Below are 22,421 nucleotides of genomic sequence, written 5' to 3' on the forward strand. Positions count from 1 at the left end.
TCTCCATGACTTGGGGGCAAGACTGTGTCCTGCCTTCTTCCATCTTGTTTCACCCTTTCGCCTCACCTCTAGGGGTTGAGGGCCTTTAGGCTACTCCTCATCCTAAACATTCTTTCCCCTACCCCCACCCCAAGCATCTTAGAGTCCTTGGCCTGTATCATCTTCCCCCACTGAGACACTAACCCTGAGGGCAGCCCTCCCAGGCCTCAGCCTCTGCCATCGCGTCCAGAGAGTAAGAAAGTCTTCCAAAAACATGGAGCCCCCCAACCCAGCAGAGCCTCTTCTATGCCTGTCCTTGCAGACTCCTGGTTCTCTAGGGCTGTTAATCCCATTAGGAGCTTAACAGCCTGCAAGTGGAGGGGGAGGGGAGGGGGGGCAGGAGCAGCAGGAGCAGGCACTGCCTCCCCACTTTCCCTGTATGCCTGGCTCCATGTTGGGCCACTGAAGCTACATTGAATACCAACCCAACAGCAGCCCTATTATCCAGGTGTTATTGTCTCCATGTTACAAATAGGAGCACAGAGGAGTTAGATGACTTGGCCAAGGCCACACAGCAAATGAATGACAAAGGAAGTTTTCAAGTTCATGTCTGCCTGACTCTGGAGATTGTGCTCATCCCACCTGTCCTCAGAGCTGTGGCTCCCTGTGGCTGGCTGGACCACCTCCCTTTGTCACCAACCTTAGCGAGTCTCTTTTGGACAGTCTGCCCCTGGTGTAGGCGGGAGAAATAGTGGTAGTAGAGGGAGACATAGGTCATGATGGAGCGCTCATCTGGCTGTAGGCTGGCCACATCCTCAGGGTCCAGCAGCTGAGCAATGCCCAGCTCTTGCTCAGCCACGTGGAAGGCATAGGTGAGGTTGTGCAGTGGGCGGTCTGGACGCAGGGAGCCATAGTCTAGCAGGTCTGGCCTGGGCAGAGAGCAGGAAGGGCTCTTCAGGAGAGTGTCCTGCTTTTTAAAATGCACATGTTCCTATTGGCCAGACCCAGCTTACTGTAAATCCATTTTCCTCTGACAGTTCTCTGAGGCCCTGGCTGAAGGATGGATAGGACTCTAATGGGACAGGAGGGTTAATTTGGCATAGAGGCCAGGTCCAGGGATGGGGGCAGAAGTTCCAAAAGGGCAGCTAATTGCCGGGGAGAAGGCAATGAAGAGAAGGGAGGGATGCAGAAAGTGAAGGCCGGGGTCAGAGGCAAACATGGCAATTCCCTGGGGAGTGTGCGGGGGGAGGGGGGTATTACACCAGGCCAGGGACTCAGTTGTCAGCCCACTCTACTTCTGGGCCCACTTCCCCTCCTCCTCTAGGAGCCAGAGCGGATATGGAAAATGGGCTGGAGAGGCCCCAGCCCTGGGTTCAGTAATTGGAGACTCAGGTCCGGCCACACCTGTGGGCATGGATAAGGGCATTAAAACCCAGCCCATTGCTCCAGCTGCGAGAGAAGTCAGTGATGCCCAGGTTGGGGTAGCCGGCTGTCTTCCTCTGGCACCAGACCAGCAGAGCTTCCTTGGCTGACAACAGGGCTGCACTGGCCCCAAACTCCTCCTGTAGGACAGGGCATGTCATCACCATGTGGGGCCAGGTGGGGGCAGCAGAGCCTGCAGACTGTGGGTGGCTCATGCTGTGATCCTATCCCACCTGGAGATGGCTCTCTTCAGAGCATCTGATTTTACCTGATGTCATCCTCAGAGATTAGAGGTAGGGGTTAGAGAGCCAAGAGTCCTTCTGATTGATTGTGCTTCTAAAGAGGCAGGGTGACTGAAAGCTGTCACCTGTCATCAGAGCAGCTAGCTTTGCATTGCAGTTGAGGACCACAATAGCAATAGCTCCTGGTTTGGGGCCCAGGCATGGTGATAACCAACCTGGGGCCTCATAGAGGCTGGGCCCTATTTGACTCCTTCTCTGTATTGTAGGCTTTCTGATGATCATCAGATAGTAGGTTCTCAGCCTGTTAGTATTTACATTCTACAGAAGACAAAGGAGGTGTAGTAAGAGATTGGGAAGTTGCCCAGGGCCCCAGCTGATAAAGGGATTGGCCTGGACCCCTAAACCTCCAACTGAGGACAAGAGAGCCCCCCACCTATAGTGCTCAATGCTTCAGGGACTGAGAAATGACTCGGCTGGGTTGGATTTCAAGCCCCGCCAGCCCTGCTGGGTCCTCTTTGTGGATAGTTTCCCTTATTCTTCCATCTCCATCTCCATCTCTTCCACTCAGTGCTTCTGTCTCTTGGCCCTTCATCCTCCTTCATCTTCTTTCTGCCTGCATCCCTGTCTTTCCCTTAGGGACTCCCCTTCCACTCACTCCCTGGCCCCGGTTGCCCTAAACCCTGCCTCTCCTGTTCTCATGGATGCCCTCCTGTGTTTCCCTCTCCGCCAATTCCTGTTATGAATTCAGGAGTGCAGCTGAGCAGGATGCACTTCTTCCCCTTCCTCTGACAGGAAGGATGCTGGAGACCAGCACAGGTCTGTAGAGTCATCTCAAGGATTTGGAGGCCCCTCTGCCCCAGGGAGGAGGCCAGGCCCAAGCCCCTGGGTGCTGGGCTAGGCCACAGGGGAACTAGGGCATGCTGAGATGGACTAGGAGGGAGCAGGGATGCTGGAGCCTGAGTCATCAGGGAGCAGGCCTGAGGTGGCAGCCTCCGGGGACGAGGAGTACCTGCTGCTCCCAAGGGACAAGTCTGAGGGGATATTGGGCCTCAGGATCTGGGGAGGTGAGTAGAGCTTCCTGGAAAGGTTTAGGGTCAGTTAGATGTTCATCTGCCCATTTGTTCCCCCAAACAGAGCTCAGCTTTGGAGCTGCGAGCACACAAGGCCCTGCTCCTCTGTAGCTCATAGTCATCATTTGTTTTGAAGGTCCACATGGATTTGTGCCAAATCTGTAATCTGTGGCTTTTTTTCATAGAATTTCATTTTCCAGCTTGGCTTTCCTGACCTACCAGAATCAAGTTTCAGGTGTTGTTTTGGGGATTATAAAACTTAAAAGTGATAAATATAAGAACATTATGTTTATACTCATTCCTTTTTTTTTGGTACCAGAGATTGATTGAACCCAGAGGTGCTTAACCACTGAGCCACATCCCCAACTCTTTTTATGTTTTATTTTGAGCTAAGTTGCTGAGGTGGGCTTTGAACTTGTGATCCTCCTGAGCTGATGGGATTTCAGGCAGGTGTCACCATGCCTGACTGGTTTATACTCTTTCTGATCCAGTTGTTGGGGAGAAAAAGATAGAAGGGGAAAAGTCGGGGAACCATGAGGGAAATACTATATCATTGGTCTTCTGGATACTGGGGAATTAGTGAACCTCCAGAGGTAGGACTCAACATGTTGAATTTCCCCTAGGGGTGCAGTATGGTGCAATGAAGATTACAGGGTTTCAATGCCAAGTAGGGAACAGTAAACAGGTGGAAAGTGTTGCTGGGAATTCACCCTGTCCCTATCTAGTGAGTGACTTGTCTCAGGTCAGGTGTGAAGCCCTGTTTCTAATTCTCAGTTCAACATATGGCAACATCTCTGACCTGGGTTCTTTACCCCTGATTGAAGAATGAATACTAATTCCAAGGATGCCAAGGATTTGTGTGGGGAACGTAGATGTGCAGTGGAACTGCGCTGTCCCCAGGCGCCTGAGGTGAGGTCATGGGACACATACCCTGTCCAAGGAGATGTGGGAAATCTGAAAACGCAGAATGATCACCCAGAGGAGTCCTAGGATGAGTGTCTGGTCTCCATCCACGATGTTCTCTGGCCCAATGAGGGGTATCGGTACCTGTGGGCAAAGTTGACTCTATAAGTCATGAAACCCATGTTCCTAAGGGACTCAGAGGAACCAAAAGTCCAGGGAGCCAGTTGTGGGATAGGAAGTCCTGAAATTCAGCCTGCCCCAGTGGGAGGTCCCCCAGGAAAAGCAGGCAGAGACAAGGCAGAAAAAGGAAGACTTTTATTTTTAGCGCTGGGAATTGAACTTAGGACCTTGCACAGGCTAGGCAACTGCTCTACTACTGAGCTACATTTCTAGCCCCCCCCCTTTTAAAAACATTTTTAGTTGTAGATGGACATAATACATTTATTTAGCTATCTATCTACTTATTTATTTATTTATATGTGGTGATGAGGATCGAACTCGGTGCCTCACACATGCGAGGCAAGTGCTCTACCACTGAGCCACAACCCCAGCCCCCCAGTCCCTTTTTATTTTGTTTTGAGACAGGGTCTCACCAAGTTGCCCAGGCTGATCTGAAACTTGGGATCCTCCCGTCTCAGCCTTCCAAGTCACTGGCCTGACAGGAAAGGCTTTCTGAGTGGTTAGGTCCTGGGTCTAAGCCCACCTGGGTGATCTTGCAGCCGGGTGATCTGGGCTGGACCACTGGACAGGGGATTCCCCATATGTGGGCTACAGGGAAACCTGGGCTATTGGTCACTGGTTTGGCTGGGTCATTACAGATGTGTGAGCTAAACAGACAACTCCAGTGTCTGCCTCTACCTCCAGGGGCATCTCAGGATTTCAAGGGGGTGCCTGGGTCCCTTGGGGCCACACTCAAATCTCAGTCTTCTTCATTAGGCTCTCCAACAGAGCCTATTGGAAATTTTGAGTCCCAAGCACCACAAAACCAGACTTTCTAGGGCCAGGGTTCAGGAATTTGCATTTGAACAAACACCAGGAGTGGCCATTCTGTACACTGAAGTTGAGAACCTCTGCCCTAGATCTTGCCACTTAGACAGGAGGATAGGTGAATCAAAGGGAGAAGAGGACAGAATAATTGCCAAATTTCCATAGGATCTGATCCCATTACCTTCTGGATACATCTTCTACTCTCCCAAATCATGCAGCACCAAGGCCTATAGGATTCTTATAGTCTGTGAGATTCTAAGCATGGGCCTTAAGTCCTTTGCCCTGACTGTCCCTAATGTCTGGAAATATAATCCCCCAGCTATCATCAGCATGCTTATTCACCTCGCTTTCTTGAAGTTTCTATTCAAGTGTCACTTTTCAAGGAGGCCTACCCTGATCACCTTACTTAAAATTGAAACCCAAGGCTTATTCCTCCTACCCAAATACACACGCTTGATCCCTAAGACCTGGAAGGCAAGTGGCCTTAGCTGACCACCAGCCTTGAGGGAAGAGCTGACCCTGGGTGTTGTGTCCCTCTAAAGGATCCCCTCTCCATGCCCTGGCACTTCCCTCCTCTCCCTGGCACATTCATCATTTTTATACTTGGATTTGGGGCACCTGCTTAGTGGGGTGCGGGGACTGGAGTCCGCTCCTGCCTGCTCACTGGGGCCCATCCTACTGGCTTCATTTTTAGCGATGTTAGCTGGCAGCTTGAACTTGGTCATGATGAGAGAATTAATGCCTCGGAGATTAGCAGGACATAAACCAGTGCTTTGATTTCCCCCAGACAGTTGTAGGACGTGTCCCAGTACACAGCTGATCTGCATTCACCTAATCTGTCTCCCCTGAAACTGGGTCTGGGCTTTGCTTATCGTATCCCCAGTGTGGGCTACAGAATGCTCAGTGTGTGGCAAGGTCTCCGGCTCCATCAATGACAGCGTTCCACATTCTGCTACTTTAATGAACAGTATGTCTGGGGGCAGCTCTCTTGTCCTGTCTTGATCACTTGGCCTTGGATGTCTATGGAACCAAGGATGTCACCTTCACAGGTATCAGGGACATGCTATATATCAAAGCTTAAGGAGATCTGCAAAGCCTCTGATGAAGGCCATGGGACTCACACCCTTTCCAAGATCCTGGAGGACAGATGACTGGCTCACAGGACCTTGGACCGCAAGGGAACTGGCTCTCTGTGGCTTGCAGCTTTTTGCTCTTCCAGGTGCTAGGAACTGTAGTTGCTGCCCTTCCTTCCCTTGGCTTTGGCTCTTCTCTCCCTGGTGTTCTCCAGCACACCAGGCTCCAGGGACTATAGGTGACCTCCATCAGGACTTAGGTGATGGTTCACGCACTCAGGCTCATCCTGGTCAGGCCCAACTCAGTGCCCATATCCTCCAGGACAGCCACCACACAGTCTCAGTACCCGAGGCCAGGAACCTTCCTAATTCCTGCTCCCCAATATAAACCACCCCTGTGCTGGTCATGGGAGTCCATTGTGTTCAGGAGCTCTTGCTTCTATCTCCCTGGCCTGTCCCTTTCTCTGGTGACTCAGGCTCCTCCTATTTGCTGAGGCCTTTCTTCCTGCAAGGCAGGTCCTGTACTCTCTCCCTGCCGCCTGCCTTGGTGACTGGGGCTCTTCCCCCTTTTCCCCCACTTTCCACCAGCCTCCCTTGGCCCCGTATCTGGGCTCTGCTGCCTGGTCATGGATCTTGTCTGTAAATAATTGTGGACACCTTTATGAAATAAAAAGGTTAAGAGAGCACTAAGATTCTTTCGGTGTTGGATCCTGCAGTTCTGTCTTATAGACAGTGACATTTGCAGTCCCAATAGGCTTCCTGCTATAGGCAGCTGGGTGCACTCCAAGCCAGAGTGCTGGGCAAAGCCTTTAATGCCGCTCCTCTGTAACCCAGCTGTTCTTCCCTTAGTCAGTCCCCAGATCCTCTGCTCTACCCTGTGGCCCAGCCTAGGAAAGATGACCATCCAGTGTGTCCCTGCTGCCTGCCGGCACCACACACAGCAGCACTTCTCTGGAACCCACCTTGGCCCTGAGGAAGGCCAGAGCTCTGCTGTTGTTCTCCAGAAAATGCACACGCAGGCGGCCCCGGCTAGGCGCCGGCAGGGCCTCTCCAGAGATGAGCTCCAGCAGCCGTAGTAGGTGAGTGCCATCGGCCAGCTCTGTGTACAGGTTTTGGATCTTGATGCCCACCTGGGAAGGGGATGGGCAGGTACAGGGTCAGCTCTGCCCACCCCATCCTGGGATCCAGCAGGTGGAGGCCAGAGCAGCTGTCTAGGAGGAAGGAGCTCTGCCTCAGCTCTGTTGTGGGATCCGGAGCAGCCTCAGGCCAATGAACCCACAGCCTGACCCCATGTCCACTGGCCCAAGCTGGGGGTGATCCCAGCCACACTCACCCGGCCGACCCGAAAGATGTTATTGACCCAGTTGGTGAAAGTCTTCTCCTGCATATGCGTGTGCCGAGCCTGTAGCTGGCGGATGTGGCCCATCTCGTACTCAGAAGCCATGGCAGGACCTGGACTGGGACTCGAGCTCAGGGGCTGGGCCTCTGGCTGCAGGTATCCTGTAGCCAAGGATCTCCTGGGGATTATGGGGCTGACTGACTGGACACCAGACCTGCAGCCCTTTGGTGACAAGTGGCCTCTGGACATTTCCCAGACCCTGAAAATTGTGGGGCATGGAGCTAGGGAGGAGTGTATGTCCTGATGTTCCCTCTGCCAGGAGTCTAGGGCCCCACCTGCCACACTGTCTCTGTGGTTGGTGGGGATTGTGGCTTGGAGCCTAGCTAGGTAAGATCTAGTCCTGGCTGCTACTTGAATGGTGTACCCCACCTTCCAGAATCTTCTCAGAGCCCCTGCTACCAGTCTTTTGACCACAGCAGATTGGCCTCCGCTCTGTGGGTTGATCAGGGCAGGTGGAAGGGAAACAGGGACTGCTCACCTTGACGATGTCCAGGTCAGGGGAGGAGGCCAAGGATGGAGATGGCAGCTAGTAAGGGCTGTGCAGCAAGGGAAGAGGCACCAGAGAGGCCTAGGGTGGAGCTGGGGCCAGGCCATAGCCCTCCTCTTGAGCCTGCTTGCTAGGGATAATGGCACACAGGCTGCATTGTCCTCCCACCTGCCTCAGGGAGTGGCCCAGAGGGAGGGGGTGGCTCAAGAATGCTCCAGGCCCATTGCTGGGGGTCTCCTCCTTCATCTGCCACCCCCCTCCCCTGGCAGCTTTCCCTGTTATCAGGGGGTTCTGGTTCTCAGGACACAGAGGCCTTGGAAATGGCCTCTGGCGGGAACATCATGAGGGTGCTAGAGTCTGGGCAGAGCCTCTGGATGGAAGCCTGTGGACCCACTTCCCTATCTGGACTGCCGTCCTGCACCCCAAAGGGCCTCTTGGGGAGCACCTGAAGGGTGGGGCATGGGAGGATCATGCTGGCCAGCAGCCTTCTCACCCATCCCAGGAACAGCCATAGACACAGGGCATCATCAGAAGGTGGCTCTGCTTTCCTGGTCCTGGAAGAAGTGCAGCCAACCTGGCTAGGGCCTGGGGTGGGGGGTCCCTCCAGCCCAGGAGGCTACTTTCTGAAGTCCTCCCTTTTTGTGGGGGACCTGGAACTACAAATGACTATGTAAATGAGAGTCTCCTATAAAACCAGAGACTCAGCATTTACTCTTCAAGTCTCTGTAGAGCTGGCTGTGGCCTGGGGCCTGGGGGCAGGGTGGGCTCAGAGCCCATGGATGGTCTCCTATCTCCTTCCCTGGGTGACCTTGGACTGCCAGAAGGAAAGCAAGTTCTAATTGTGGTGTTTTCACACAACTGTGTGGCTAAACTCAGGGTCACAGTCTCAGGGCTGGGGGTGGGTCAGAGGGTATATAACCACAGTGACCCTGGAGGCTCTGGGAGGGGGCACAATGCTCTGTAGCCAAGGCCTGTGAGAAGAGAGCTGGGCAAGGTCAGCTCTGAAACCTTGAGCCCCTGGCAGGCAGCTGCTGAGAGGTGTGTGCTCAAAAGGGAGCTCCTCCTGCCACTGGCTGGCCTTCTGCATACTGAGCTGAGCCCAGCTCCTTCCCTGCAGGTGGCTCAGATCCAGTCAGCAGCACTTCCACTGCTTCAGCACTGCTGTCCCTGCAGGGCCTCGTCCCCACTGCCCGATCTCAGAGCCGGATACCAAGCCTGGTTACTGTCCACAGCACCACTCTGCCCCAGGTAGGAAGACTGCTCATTACCTGCCGGGAGAAACTGGGCCTGTCAGAGCCACTTTAGTAAGGCCTTCGAGGCCTCCCTCTCATCCAGCTGCTTCTGTGGATGATGCTCCATGTCCTGGATGGTGCCAGCCATTCTCTTGGTTTAGACTGTCCTACCTTGTCCCCATCATCCACATTCTCCTGTCCTAGCAGCCCCATTTAAAGTAGTGCGTCTTCTAGGAAAACCCGTCCTACCTCCTTACCCCAGTGATGACTGGGCTTATTTCCTCTCCTGAGACCCTCGGCCTAGGAGGTATCTTGTGTGAGCACTGAGGAAGACTGAACTGCATGGTGCTTTGTACACAGATCTCGACAGAGGTTGTTTGAAGTTGTGGGATGGAGCAGGGGGGTTGCTTTTCTTTCTCCCTAGATCAACTGCACCTAAAGTCACTGCAGACCATCTCCTCTTTCACTTTGACTGACTGCAGCTCCTGGTCAAAGAGCTTTGTTGATCAATGTCAACTTTATTTATTTATTTTTTTTGCGGACACAACATCTTTATTTTATTTTTATGTGGTGCTGAGGATCGAACTCAGCGCCCCGCGCATGCGAGGCGAGCACATTACCGCTTGAGCCACATCCCCAGCCCGTCAACTTTGTTTTTTTTTTTTGTGTGTGTTGTAAATAATTGAAATTTCAACAGAAATTAAACAGAAAAAAAAAAAAGACTAAATTGGCCACATAACTGAAAAATGCAGCAGGAAGAGGATTTTAGGTGAGGTTTGATCTAGCAGCTCAAATAGTGTCACCACAGGCCACAGGTCTGGATTTCCTTTGCCTTTCTCAAAGCCTCCTTTATCTTCATGCTCCACAGGGTGGCTCCTGCCAGCCTGACGTCCCTCTCAGTGCCATTCACACTGTTGTACCAATAGGCTCACTTCTTTACATTGCAGGGTTGAAGAGAAGACAGACTCTCTTTCCCAAGAATTGGGAGGCCCTGGATCTCAGAGGCTTGAATTGGGTGACAGATCCATTTCTGAACAAATATCTGTGACTAGGGGATGGAATACTCTGGCTCAAGCCAATCAGGACCCACCCTGGAAAGAGGGGTTGGGGTCCAGCTCACCTAATTCTCATTGCTCAGCACCTAGGTTAGAAGAGGGGAGGGTTCTGTAAAGAATAGTCCAGGTCTGCATTGCTCAAACAGTATATGGTGCCAGAGGGAAAAGTCCAGATGTTCACTGTTGGTGGTGCACATCTGTGAAGCACTGCAGGAGGCAGGAGCAGTGCCAGCCGCCCGTCCTTCCAGGCAGGCCTGTGTCTCCTAGGAGCACACTCAGCAATGCCTTGTCCCCGCCTCTGAAGTGCCTACCTCCAGTCTTGGCTTTTAACCTCTCAGGTGGGGCTTGAGCCTCCTCTGTCCCTAGCTGAATGTTCCATGTATGAGTCTCTCCCTACAAAGAGGACACAGGAAGAGTTGAGGGTCACAGGGATGGTGTGGAGAGGAGGCACACCCTCTCCCTGACTTCTCCATCTCATTTCAAAATGGGTTCAAGGAACCCACACTTCCCTACTAAGACATCAGGCAACACCCAAACTCTAGAGTCAACAGGAGAACAACAGTGATTTTTTTCCAGAAGTTTATTATCAATAGACTGTCTCTTATTGTTTGACAGTTCTAAATAAGATTAAAAAATATAGAAGCGTTGTGCATTAACTGCATTGGTTAAGTGACATGTAACCTGATACGCTCTTGAATGAGACCATTTACTTGAATAAACTTAGTGGCTATCTGTCCTAAGAAGGCTATTCTTCGGCTACATTCCACATAGGAAATGAACAATAAAATGCTTTCCTTAATTTCATGATTTATCTTGGGTATCACTCTGGGCTTAATGGAGTGGGACTGTGCAAAATGGAAAGGTCCAGGCACAGGTGCAGCCATGAGGCAGGGGGTGTCCTGCCCTGGGCAAGACATTTCAGGTGCCCAGAGAGGGGGCTCCTTGAGGAGACCTAGCAGAGGTTGGAGAAAGGTCTGCAGCTAGGGACAGTAGGGCCAGGGTTCTGTAGGGCTTCTCCAGAGGCTCTGATGAGGCCAGGGGTTGGGGGAACAAAGGAGGCATTTTGCTTGTCATTCCGTGCTCAGAGCAGCCTGATCACCCATGCCCATGACACGTGAGAAGTCAACTCAAGGCCTGCACCTTGTGGGAGGAGCCACAGTCCCAGAGCCAGATGCCATTGCTACATAATGACAAGGGTTCAAAAGAGAAGAGTCCAGCCCTGGAGAAATGAATGGCCCTTGCCAGTGAAATGTGACCCTGCCCCAGACCATGCAAGCTGCAGCGAGCTTGAAGTCTTGAGAGGAAAGAATTGATGCAGGCTGCTTGCCTGGGGAGTTCTGGTGAGTCTGACTGCAGTTTCTCCACAGTGAGGCCCAGCAGGCCTGCGCTGGCAGACTTGCAACTGGAAGGCTGATGTCGAGAGGAACAGGCTGAAATTTCCACATACCCCCTAAATCAAGACTGTGGAGGTTTATTTATATGAGAGCATACACTGTGTAGAAAGTAGGGCTTCAAGATTCATAGGTTTTCTTTGGACTCAGAAAGAACATTAGTTTTAACATTCCAGAGACCTTTGTGCTGGTCCTGGGTTCCAGCGAACTTTTCAGGGTGAATAGCTTCATGGTGTAAGAACATATCATAAAAAGTGGACAAGTTATTTCTTTCTTCTTTTTTTTTCTCAAGAACGTCTCAGGCACCAGTAGGGGCAGGACTAAGGTGTGATCCTCTCCCACACTGCCTTGAAAAGTTTCCTTCTGTGGAGAAACTAGAAACCTCAGCCTGCTGTCCCTTAAACACCTCTGTATAGATACAACCTGGATGAATCTACATGTGTGCACATTGACAAATTTTAAAAATACTCACATGACGCATATATATGTATATATTTGTTTATATACAACAACTGAGCAAAGTTAAAGAAACAAGGCAATTCTGAATGAAAAGTCAGCTCTCCCTGGCATCTCCAGGCCTCTGGACAAACCAACTTCTTTTCAGTCTATCCCTGGTGGCCACCACCCTTTGCACACCTGGGTGGTCCTTACCTTCACAGAACTATCTGCTCATACTACAGTACTGGAATCATAATTTTTTTCTTCTATGTATCAATATAAAATTGCTCATTCAGATTAAAAATATTATGTAATTACTTATAACTGAATTATTTAGAAAGCAAACTGGGGTGGGGGGGTGTAGAAGGTTAGCATCTCAACAGATGCCCCAGAATCAGTATTTTCTCTAAAATCTGCAGTTCAGATCCTGATGTCACCAGAGGCAGGTGACAGGGAAAAAAAAAAAAAAAGAATTTTTTAGAAGGCTCATGGTACTGTTTTGATTTCATTCATTTTTGGTGTTGGCAGGGCCCATGCCATGTGGTCATAACTATTTTGTGATTCTTATTACATAAATACTGTTGAAAGTCACCTGCCTCCTCCTGCTGTGGCCAACAGAGTAGGTAGGTGGCAGTGGGAACTGACTACCTCCATCTGAGCCATGCATCTGAGCGAGTGGCCTGGAAAGGTTCACTCAAGGACTTGGGAAGACCCATGAGCCAATGGAGAGGTAAGTGGCCCAATCCTGCCTCAAGACTGGCATTCACAATACGACCACATGGTTTTTGAGTAAAGGTTTTATATGAAAGATTTCTGTATAAAGACTTTTTATCCTGTAAGAAAAACAAGAGTGGAAATAAAAATGCCTATTTTCTACAAAAATAGAGTCTAACCCCTTAGATTGATCTCTTCTCCCCCACAGCCCTTGGAAACATTCAGTGGTTGAGAGCCACACTAAACAATGAGAAAGGAGAACTGCCTCTTTTCCTCACTGTAGATTATGTCTGATAAATAGACTTTGCTACAATGTATCAGGCAAACTGGTGAGAAAAACTAATCCGCAGACATCAACATGACCTGAACTGCAAACTAGAGGCCTTGCCAGAGGTTAATAGAGGTTGTGAGCTCCAAATTCCTAACCACACACAGCTTTCTTGGGAGCACCTGGAGGGAGGCCTGGCAGGGGTGGTCAGTGGGTGCTGGGACATGTGCCCTGCTGGCCTGGCTACCTGCTCTGCTGGGGCCCGCAGGAGGGATGGGGGCTCACAAAGACATGGGGCATCAAGCCTGGGCTTCAGTCTTCTCTTTGGTAGACAACTGGAGAAAACAGAAACTCTATTTCTCTGCTCTATTTTTTTTTCCCCACTCCAAATTTAGCAAGAAACAAATAAAATAAATGAGATCATCTTTGTTGCCTCCTGGTGCTCTCTGAAGGACAGATGGGTGCTGCTGCCTCTGAACAGCCCAGTGCAGCCCTGAAACTCAGCTGTTCCAGGTGATGCCCCAGGACCCTTCCCCAGGTACCTGGGTGCCCACCAAGCCCTTGCCACGTTTCTTCAGGCTTCTGAGTACTTGGGATAATTTCCCCTCTCAAACTTTCAATGTCATTATCCATCCCCCGCACCACTACCCCCAATATTTTAAGAGAAACTCAGTGAACTTTAGAGGTGAAGGAGGTCCAGTGACTGCCCTCCTGTCCTACAGATGGAGAGGGCAGCTTTGCCCAAGGTCATTCAGCAAGTCAGTAGAAGAGCGGGTCTCAGGCCCAGGTCCAGGATTCCCATCCCATACTTCCCACCCCGTTCTGCGACCTGCCTTCAGTCGGCTTTTGGCAGGGACTTCCTGTGGGAGGGGGGCACAAGGTGGGGTGGCAGGCTGTTGGGCAGCTCATAGCCATCGAGCTTGATCTTGATGAGGTGCTTGGCCAGTGCGAACTCCTCCTCATCTAACATGCCATCGCAGTCACAGTCTGCCAGCTTCCAGATCTTTCCCAGGACACTGTTGGGCAGCTTGGAGGTCACCATCTCCTTCTTGGCGTTGACTCCTGATATCTTGCCATTGATGGGTGAAAGAGTGTAGAAGAGCTCATCATAGATGGGCTTGTCTTTGGCTACTACCCACTCCTCCTCGTCAGCCCCCTCCTTGGCCCCCTCCCCGTAGCCCTGGTTGAAGGGGCCCTCAGTGGTGCCGTCGAAGGCACCGCCCTGCACCAGCTGTGTGGGCATGCTCATCTCCTCCTGGCTGATGAGGCTCATCAGGGATGAGATCTTGTTGCTCAGCATGTTATCCACGGCCTCGATCAGCTTGGGCTTCAGTGAGTGGAATTTGGTGAAGTCGTAGTTCTCAAGCTGCTCCTGCAGAAGGAGAAAGCACAGACTTGGTGATGTGCTCAGGGAGAAACAGGTGGGGGCAGCTGGAGAGAGATGAGTTTCCCTTTAAAGCAGACTTCCTTCTATGCCCTGTGCTATTCCAGAGCTGTCTCTTTGGTGGGGTTCTCATGTCCAAACTCACCGTTTTTTGGAACGAACTGCAAGGATGCAGTGTGGCTTTTTCTATAGGAGCTGATCTCTGCTGTTGGCTCCAGGAGTGAAGCAACTCCCCTAGGACTTTGAAAAACCCTCTTTCGCCCTGCTTTTTTTTTTTTCTTTTGGTGATACTGGGATTGAACCCAGGGATGCTCTGCCACTGGGTTATATCCCAAACCCTTTTAACTTGTGATCAAACTTGTGATCCTTGTGCCCCAGCCTTGCAAGTAGCTGGGATGACAGGTATGTGCCACCATACCCAGTCTAGAAACTTTCCCTCTCTCACATACCCTTTAGCTGAAATCATACCACACTGTTAGGGTAACACTTGTGTTTTAAATAAATAGCATGTCATATCTTTCTGTGATATTAACTTTTACATAAACTTATTCTTTTTCTTTCTTTTCTAAATTTTTGGTACTGGGGATTGAACCTAGTGGTTCTTTACTACCGAGCCATATCCCCAGCTGGTTTTATTTATTTTTTTATCTTTATTTTGCTAAGTTGCTGAGGCTGATCTCAAACTTGTGATCCTTCGGGCTCAGCCTCTTGAGTTACTGGAATTATAGGCATATATCATCATGCCTGGCTTAACTTTTTCTTTTTTATACCAGGGATTGAACCCAGGGGTGCTTAACTACTGAGACACATCCACAGCCCGTTTTGAGACAGGGTCTTGCTAAATTGCTTAGGGCTTTGCTAAATTGATGAGGCTGGCTTTGAACTTGAGATCATCCTGCCTTAACCTCCTGAATCCCTGGGATTATAGGCATGTGCAACCATGCCCAGCAACCTTATTCTTAATAGCTATACAATATTGAACTAACAGAGCTATTCTTCATTTACCCTGTCCCTTGTGGTTGAATGTGGAGGTTGTTTGCAAGGAGAATAAAAATGATTGTCTCTACAGTGAGTGGCAGGGCAGGAATTCTATGCTGATATTTGGAAGGGGAGCCCTAAGTTTTAGGCTGTGCAGGAGGTAGAGTTGAAAGTTGAACAGCCTGGCAACTTCTGAAGAAGAGCCTCCCCATGGCAGCAAATGCTGTGCCACCAAACCCCTGCTGTGCTGTGCTGTGCTGTGCTGAAACCCAGATGCGGCCTGCATTCTGCTCTGAGCAGCTAGGTGATGCAGCCTGTTTTCTAAAATGAATCTGGTTCCTGTGTCCTTCACCCTGACTTGCAGATAAAAGTTGCCAGCAAGTCACTCCCAACCTCAGCAACAAATAACGCTGTCAGTGCTTTGGATTCCTGCTGCCAATATCTTGGTCAGTCCAGGAGGAGGAGCAAGCATCCTACACAAAAATCCCAGTGCTGCAGGGGTAAACAAGTCTGGATTCCCCTGGGTGCACCAACGCCTACCCTATTCCTCATCAACGAGTCACAGCTCTGAGCACACAGAGCCCTTCTGTCTGGTGAGTGAACGTGTGAGGGCGATGACCACCCAAACTGTCCATAAGCCTGTAGGATGTGGATTCTGATGGCAGCTGTCTGGAGCACTGGCAAGGGGACATGGTCACATATTTGCGGGATTGCCAGGAAGCAGCAGCAGGAGTTACACTCCTGGCACAAAGGAAATAAACCTTATACTCTCGTCCCTGCGATTCCCTCAGGCCTGACAAGGGATTGTGGGGTACAAGTTACACCATCATCACCCCTGCCCTCCATCAAGATGGGTCCAAAACAGAAGTCTTTTATTGGGATGACCACATGCTGGAGAGTTTGAGGATGTTCCCATCAACAATTGTGTCCAACAAGCCCGGAGCCCTGAAATTACTTCTTCGCAAGAGACCAAAGTCAGTTTCCAGCCCAGTCGCCACCTGGCTATCTCTTATCCACTCTTTCCCAGCATTACTACAGAGAAGGTCAGAACAGAAGAGGATGGCTCTGCTGCCCCCTGCTGTTGAAACACTGCCAACTCATCAGCTGTGGCGTCCAGAAGGAAGACAACTGAGTCAACAGGAAAGATGGTGTTTCTAGTGCTCTGCTCATTTTGCAATAGTGACAAATCTGTGCTGTAGGTCAGGTTCCCTCTGTAAAAGGTATGGGGAAGATGCAGGCAGCCTGACAAGGTCACAGAGCCGGTCCTACCACCAGAGGAAAGCCTTCAAAATACACATTCGACTCACTGTAACACCTGAGTCACCCTGACCAGCCTGTCCCTGAGAGGAAGGGAGAACAGAGGCTAGAGCTGGCTTTGGAATGTGGTGAACACCTATTTTGTATAGGATGAAGACTTGGGGACAGGAGGCGCTAACCTACATTCATGGCCACTCAAAACTTCCTAGCTGACAGCAACTAGCTTGAAGCCTCGCGTGACAGTGCTCCCAACAGGCTCCAGGCCTGCCTCATTCCCTGGGATTGGGTGATCTGATGGGACTGGGTGATCCTGGCACAAAGGAAAGGCACAAAGCTGGCTTTCCCAGGAGGAATCTTCCTTGGGTTTTTGGGCTTTCGTCTAAAAATCCCTGGTCCTATAAGTGAAAATCAAGGCTTGGCCAGGGTCCAAGGAACTCACTTCCTTGGAGCCTGCTATGATCTGGCATTATAGCAAGAAATGCACATCCCAACAGTGGGCTTTGCTGCCAAAAGCTTCACTTCCAGCCACAGTCTCAGTGGTGAAGACTAAATTATTTTATTTTATTGGTTGTTCAAAACATTACAAAACTCTTGTCATATCATATTTCATACATTAGATTCAAGTGGGTTATGAACTCCCATTTTTACCCCAAATACAGATTGCAGAATCACATCGGTTACACATCCACATTTTTACATAATAAATTATTTTATATCTGTATTTATTTATTTTTCAGTATTGGGGATTAAATCCAGGGCCTTGCACATCCTAGGCAAACTCTTTCCCATTGAGCTACACTCCTAGTCCTTTTAAAGTTTTAAGATTGGGTCTCACTAAGTTGCCCAGGCTGACTTCAAACTTACACTCCTGTTGCCTCAGCTTCCTGAGTAGCTGGGATTATAGGTGTGCACCACTGTGCCTGGCTGAAGACCAAATAACTTTTACCTCCATTTGTTCATCGATTTATTCTAGGGGCCTGGAATAGTGCTTGGCCATAGTAGGCTTAATTGCTACTTCTTGGATGAATGAATAAATGAGTGAAAAGGGAAGTTGTCAGGGTGGGGTTGCTTGCTCCCAGTCCCAGGGCACTCAAGGGCCCACTGAAGGTGCTAAAGCACCAGCATGGGGCTGGACACACAGGCTCTCAAGTAACTCCCATATTCCAATATTCTCCAGCTTTGAATAGGCATGACTCATTTTCTTTCCTAGTATTTATCCTTTTGCCTCAGCTCTGGGAGGTCTGGGTGACCTCTCATCTCACCAGGCCCAGGCCAACTGTGTCTCGAGTAGCTGTGGTCCAGAATCTACTCCTATCTTGTGGGGCACACCAGGGGCCACAGGAAAGGCCCCAGAGGGACTCACTGGAGCCTCAGCATCTCAGGAACAGCTTCTTTGGGTGGTGGGGTGTTATGGCAACCTCGTTAGGCTAACAAGCCACAAAGGCCCCTGTGAGGCCACGACACATCCTGGGTACTTCTTAATGACTTTTATTTATGTCAAGACACCAAGTTCCTTTCCAAACTGAAGTTCTCTTCCGAAGCACCCAAGAAAATTGCTGTTCTGCAGTTTGGTCATGGGGTGCAGGCATAACCCCGGGAGGGCTGAGAGGGGAATTTTCCAGGAGACTACTTTAATAGGACAGTTCTCAAATTAAACATCTCGTGACCAGAAGAAACCCAATTCATGCTGTGAGTATGGAAATACCTATTTCATTGCTGGTAGAAAAAGAGATATTTCTGTATTTATTGTAAAATAATTATAGCCTGATTATATTTGAACGATCATACGCATGGAGTACTTACCTGAACCCAGGTGTAGAGTGATGTTGCTCAAACAGTGAGTATGAACCCCATCCAGTGTGTGTGAATTATTATTATTTTTATTTTTTTTTAGTTGTAGATGAACATAATATCTTCATATGTATTTATTTATTTTTATGTGGTGCTGAGAATCGAACCCAGGGCCTCACGCATGCGAGGTAAGTGCTCTACCACTGAGCTACAACCCCGGCCCAAATTATAATTATAATTATTTATTTATTTTTAATAAATGAAAGAAAGAAGGAAGGCAGGCAGGCAGGCAGAATTGGTGAAGAGGGCATCATTTTAAAAAATTTAATATTTTTAGTTGTAGATAGACACAATACGTTTATTTTGTTTATTTAGCTTTTTTATGTGGTGCTGGGGACTGAACCCAGTGTCTCATGCATGCTAGGCAACCGCTCTACCATTGAGCCCCAGCCCCAGCCCAGTGTGTGAATTATTAAAGCTTACGTTGGATTGAAACTTATGCTCCTGCCACCTGCTAACTCTTGCCTCTGCTGTCCACTGTCCCCTCTCCCTGCCTCTCCTCTTCTCCCCTCCTGAATCCACCAACCTTTGTCCACGTTCTTACTTCAGTGTTGTCACTTTCTGTGACTGGAGACAGATGCACCTGGTAGTCTCAGCACATAGTCAGTATGCAGGTGGCCTTTGGCCTATGTAGTATTTTTTGAAAGTCTGAGCCAAAATTTGAAAGCCAGGTGATTTTACATACAAATCCAGTTTTCTACTTGTCTTAAACCATCTAGACCTGTATTCCCACATGGCAGGGACCACTGGGCTGGACAGCATGTCCCTGTGGGGGTGGGCACTCACTCTCCCCCACCATGCTGCCTGACAAGCTCTTGCTGCACTTGCAGAATTGTTTTCTTCCTTGTACAGACAGCCCTCTTGGAAGCCACACCTCTGTCAGGTGTGGAGAGACAGAGGCAGAGAGGGCAACATAATTCCTTTGCTGGCCCTCTTTACCTGGGCACAATGCTAATTGGTGGCTGCAGGCACTGAGTTTGTGTCAACTGCTTTACAGAGAGGACTAAGACCCCTGTGCAGATGAGACTTACCCTGGACAAGAATGTGGCCAGATTGGCTCTGTAAGGACTGTCTGCACCAAAGCCAGAAGGGGTGCCCTGCACAGGAGGACCCGCTTGTCAAAGGTCACCATGGGGCAGTGGATACACTGGTTGTGCCTGCAGCCCCCATTCTAGCTTAGTTGGGGCTGCCCAGATACAACTCAAGAGCAGCTCTTAAGTCAGGCCAAAGTCTGCCCAATACTAGCCTTGCGGAAAAACCCTCGCTGGGTCTGTAAAGTCCAACTATGTCTGCTGAGCCCCATGGCCCTGAGGCTGACTAAGCATATAATCCCACAGTGCCGGCAGGGCGTGAGGAGGGTAAGGTAACCTTCAAGACTACTCCTAGCTATGATTCCCTTAAAGTTCTGGGATTCCGAAAAACAGGCACCACCTCAACATTAAAATTACCCCCTTGAGCTGGGCAAGGTAGTTCAAGCCTGTAATCCAGCGGCTTGGAGGCAGAGGCAGGCTCAGTAAAAGCAAGGTGCTAAGCAACTCAGTGAGACCCTGTCTCTAAATAAAATACAAAAAAAAAAAAAAAAAAAAACCCCAAAAAACAAAAAAACAGAGCTGGGGATGTGGCTCAGTGGTCGAGTGTCCCTGAGTTCAATCCCTGTACACCCCTAAAACTGAAAAAATTACCTCCTTGAACACAGTTTAGAAGCCTTGTCTTTTTTTTTTTCATGTGAGCTTCACTAACCTTTTGCTATATGTTCCCTTCTGTTTAAATATTCTAGAAGGCAGACAATTTCTGTTTAATTCACAGAAGTCTATCATTATGGATTATCATAAGGAGGATGAATTCATTACATTTTCCTTGGTGCTAAACCAGGAGACCTTCATATATCCTCAGCAGGCAGCTGGACAACATGGTACTGCGCCTCACCCCTCCCATGACACTGTAATGGGCTCACAGTACCTGCATTGTCTTGACCTCAGGGAAGTCCCCCGCAGATATCTGGTATTCCCGCTGCAGCTGAATGTAGATTTCTGGTAGCCTGCTGATGAGTTCTCGCTTCTTGTTTTCCTTTCCAAATACATTTGGCATCTCCTTCTTCAGGTAGCTGATGATGTAGGCATGCACCTAAAAAGGGGATATGTCGGTGAGGATGTGCCATTCAGAACTGCTCCAGAGGAGGCACAAACAAGACTGCATCTTACATGCATCAATAATACATAAGGGACACCTACATAGAGCCATGTTCCTCAAGCACAGGAGGGACGAGAGGCCCGAGAGGCCCGGGGAGCAGGGCTGTCTAAGGGGGGTGGGAAGATCCATTCAGAGCTCTGGAGAGCTGCCCTGGACTACAGATTTGAGATAGTAGAGGCGGGGCCAGAGCCACAGGAATGGATGGGACCCCCAGGGAAAGTGAGCAGAGAGAACCCCAGCATCAAGGGCCAGGTAGAGGGAGAGGAACCAGAAAGATTGAGAGGCAAAATGTGACAGATAAGAGCTGTGGGACACCAGATCAAGGGAAGAAAGGACCTGAGTTGGGCCTTGAAGAACAGGTAGGATGTATGAGGGAGAGAAGAGGTGAGCCAGCCCAGGTAGAGGGAAAGGGTGTGCAGGGAACAAGCTGGGGCAGCGTCATGTCTGTACATGATTTGGAAGGTGGGGATGGTGGGCTGCATCTAGACTATTCCATGGATGTCAGGAGCCAGTGGAACTTAGGAGGAGGCTCTGCTAACCTGATGATTGTGCTAATGATAGTTCTGGGGGACAGGACAGGCCAGAATAATGCTGTGAGCCACCTGCTTCCCAGCTGGGCTAGTGATGCTTGGCTGGGGATGGGGTGAGGCCAGGTGGCAGGTGGCAGCTCTAAAATACATCCCCCCCAAAGGACTTGGGGAAATTCCCGGGCTGCAGTTCAGTTGTGCCTGAGGGGCGGTTCCAGGGAACCATCAAGGTGGGTTGGAAAGAGTCAAGTTCTGGTAATTTACTAGGAGACCTAAGAGACAGTTTCATGTGGAGCCTGGGAGCATCTGGAAACCAAACTACAGATCAATAATGGCTGACCTGAATCCAGTGAGCAATGAGATGAGAATGCCTACAACCTGCCCGGGACAGTTTAGATGTTGAGATCTATACGGTGGCAATAAAGTCATTTCTGTACAAGACCAGCTGCCTGACCAGGCAAGATGGCAGAAGCTCCCTCTGGGGAGAAACCTCAGGAGCATAAGGGGGAATCTCCAGAAACTCTGATCACCAGGAGGTGGATTGCTCAGGGCTGCCACCGAGGGGGAGGGAATCCTGCTGGAAGTGCCCTGTTTGCCCTGTCACACCCTTGCTCAGCATTTCCACTCTTCCACTGACTTACAGCTTCAGAACAGTAAGACATGCTCATTACAAAAGCTTTCTTTATAAAGCTTGAATTCTACAGAGCCATTTATAAGTCAAGTAAATAACTAAAATAAGAAAGGATGAAAAACAGAGCAGTGATTACAAAAAGAAAATGACTATGTAGCTATGGAAAATTCTATTAAAATGAAAGCAGACTTCACTATAATCTTGTGGAAGAATGAAAATTAAATAAAAGGGCTAAGTGGATACATTCCTTAGCTTAGCTGAGAGTCTCCACTGTGTATGGGTGCAAAATGCGCAAGGGAAAAAACATTTTGCTAAGATTTGAACACCAATGAAAGCACACAATGCCAACAAGGGCGTGCAAGACCACACAAAGCTAACTAACCTCGCTCTGTAGGAAGGTCAACTTAACAAGCACTTGCTGCACTGTGTGGCTATTGCTTAGGATATAGGTTTGGAGTGGTGATACTAAACCTCCCTATCACTAGCAATCTTGTCATTTACTTTTCAATAGCGTTTATATTTATAGTATCCTTTATTTAATATTTATGGTATCTATTTAATATTAATATTAGTTATTTAATATTAAATAAATATTTAACATTAAATGCTTATTTAATATTTATAATATTTACAAGATTCTTAGAGATAACTAGAGAAACCCAAAGTTTGAGGATCCTTTATTAGAATTCTGGGCTTTAACTGCATTTCTGAGGATACGCTGAATAAGGGGTAGACCAGCAATCTCCTCACCTTCGATGGACAGAGAATGCTTGGCTCAGGATGGATGGGGCTGGGGAAGCCCCACATGACTTGCAGGGGCTGTAACAATCCACTGGGGAGAACCAGCTGTCCTTGCATTTTGTCCTTGGCTGGACCTGGAATCTCTGGGCTGGGCCTGTAGATACCTTTCCCTTCTGTGCTCAGGAATGCCCTGCTCTGGAGC

General features: G+C 49.5%; 2 protein-coding genes across 2 annotated transcripts in view; both read right to left on the minus strand.

The window, feature by feature from the left end:
• Positions 1-7,292, minus strand: part of Sptbn5 (spectrin beta, non-erythrocytic 5) — a 46,161-nt gene extending 38,869 nt beyond the window's left edge. Inside the window, 6 exon segments of the mRNA XM_071607413.1 lie at positions 680-908; positions 1,384-1,541; positions 3,644-3,760; positions 6,639-6,806; positions 7,010-7,139; positions 7,141-7,292. Of these exon segments, the coding sequence (XP_071463514.1) occupies positions 680-908; positions 1,384-1,541; positions 3,644-3,760; positions 6,639-6,806; positions 7,010-7,139; positions 7,141-7,292 (954 nt within the window).
• A 4,432-nt stretch (positions 7,293-11,724) lies between these two features.
• The window catches only part of Ehd4 (EH domain containing 4), an 86,346-nt gene continuing 75,649 nt past the window's right edge, over positions 11,725-22,421 (minus strand). The window contains exons 5-6 of the mRNA XM_027925627.2: positions 20,090-20,254; positions 11,725-14,032 (exon numbers count right to left, since the gene is read on the minus strand). Of these exons, the coding sequence (XP_027781428.1) occupies positions 13,496-14,032; positions 20,090-20,254 (702 nt within the window). The 3' untranslated portion in view covers positions 11,725-13,495. The remainder of the gene's footprint in view (positions 14,033-20,089; positions 20,255-22,421) is intronic.

Source organism: Marmota flaviventris, chromosome 2 (assembly GCF_047511675.1).
Source record: "Marmota flaviventris isolate mMarFla1 chromosome 2, mMarFla1.hap1, whole genome shotgun sequence".
In the NCBI taxonomy this organism is placed as follows: domain Eukaryota; kingdom Metazoa; phylum Chordata; class Mammalia; order Rodentia; family Sciuridae; genus Marmota; species Marmota flaviventris.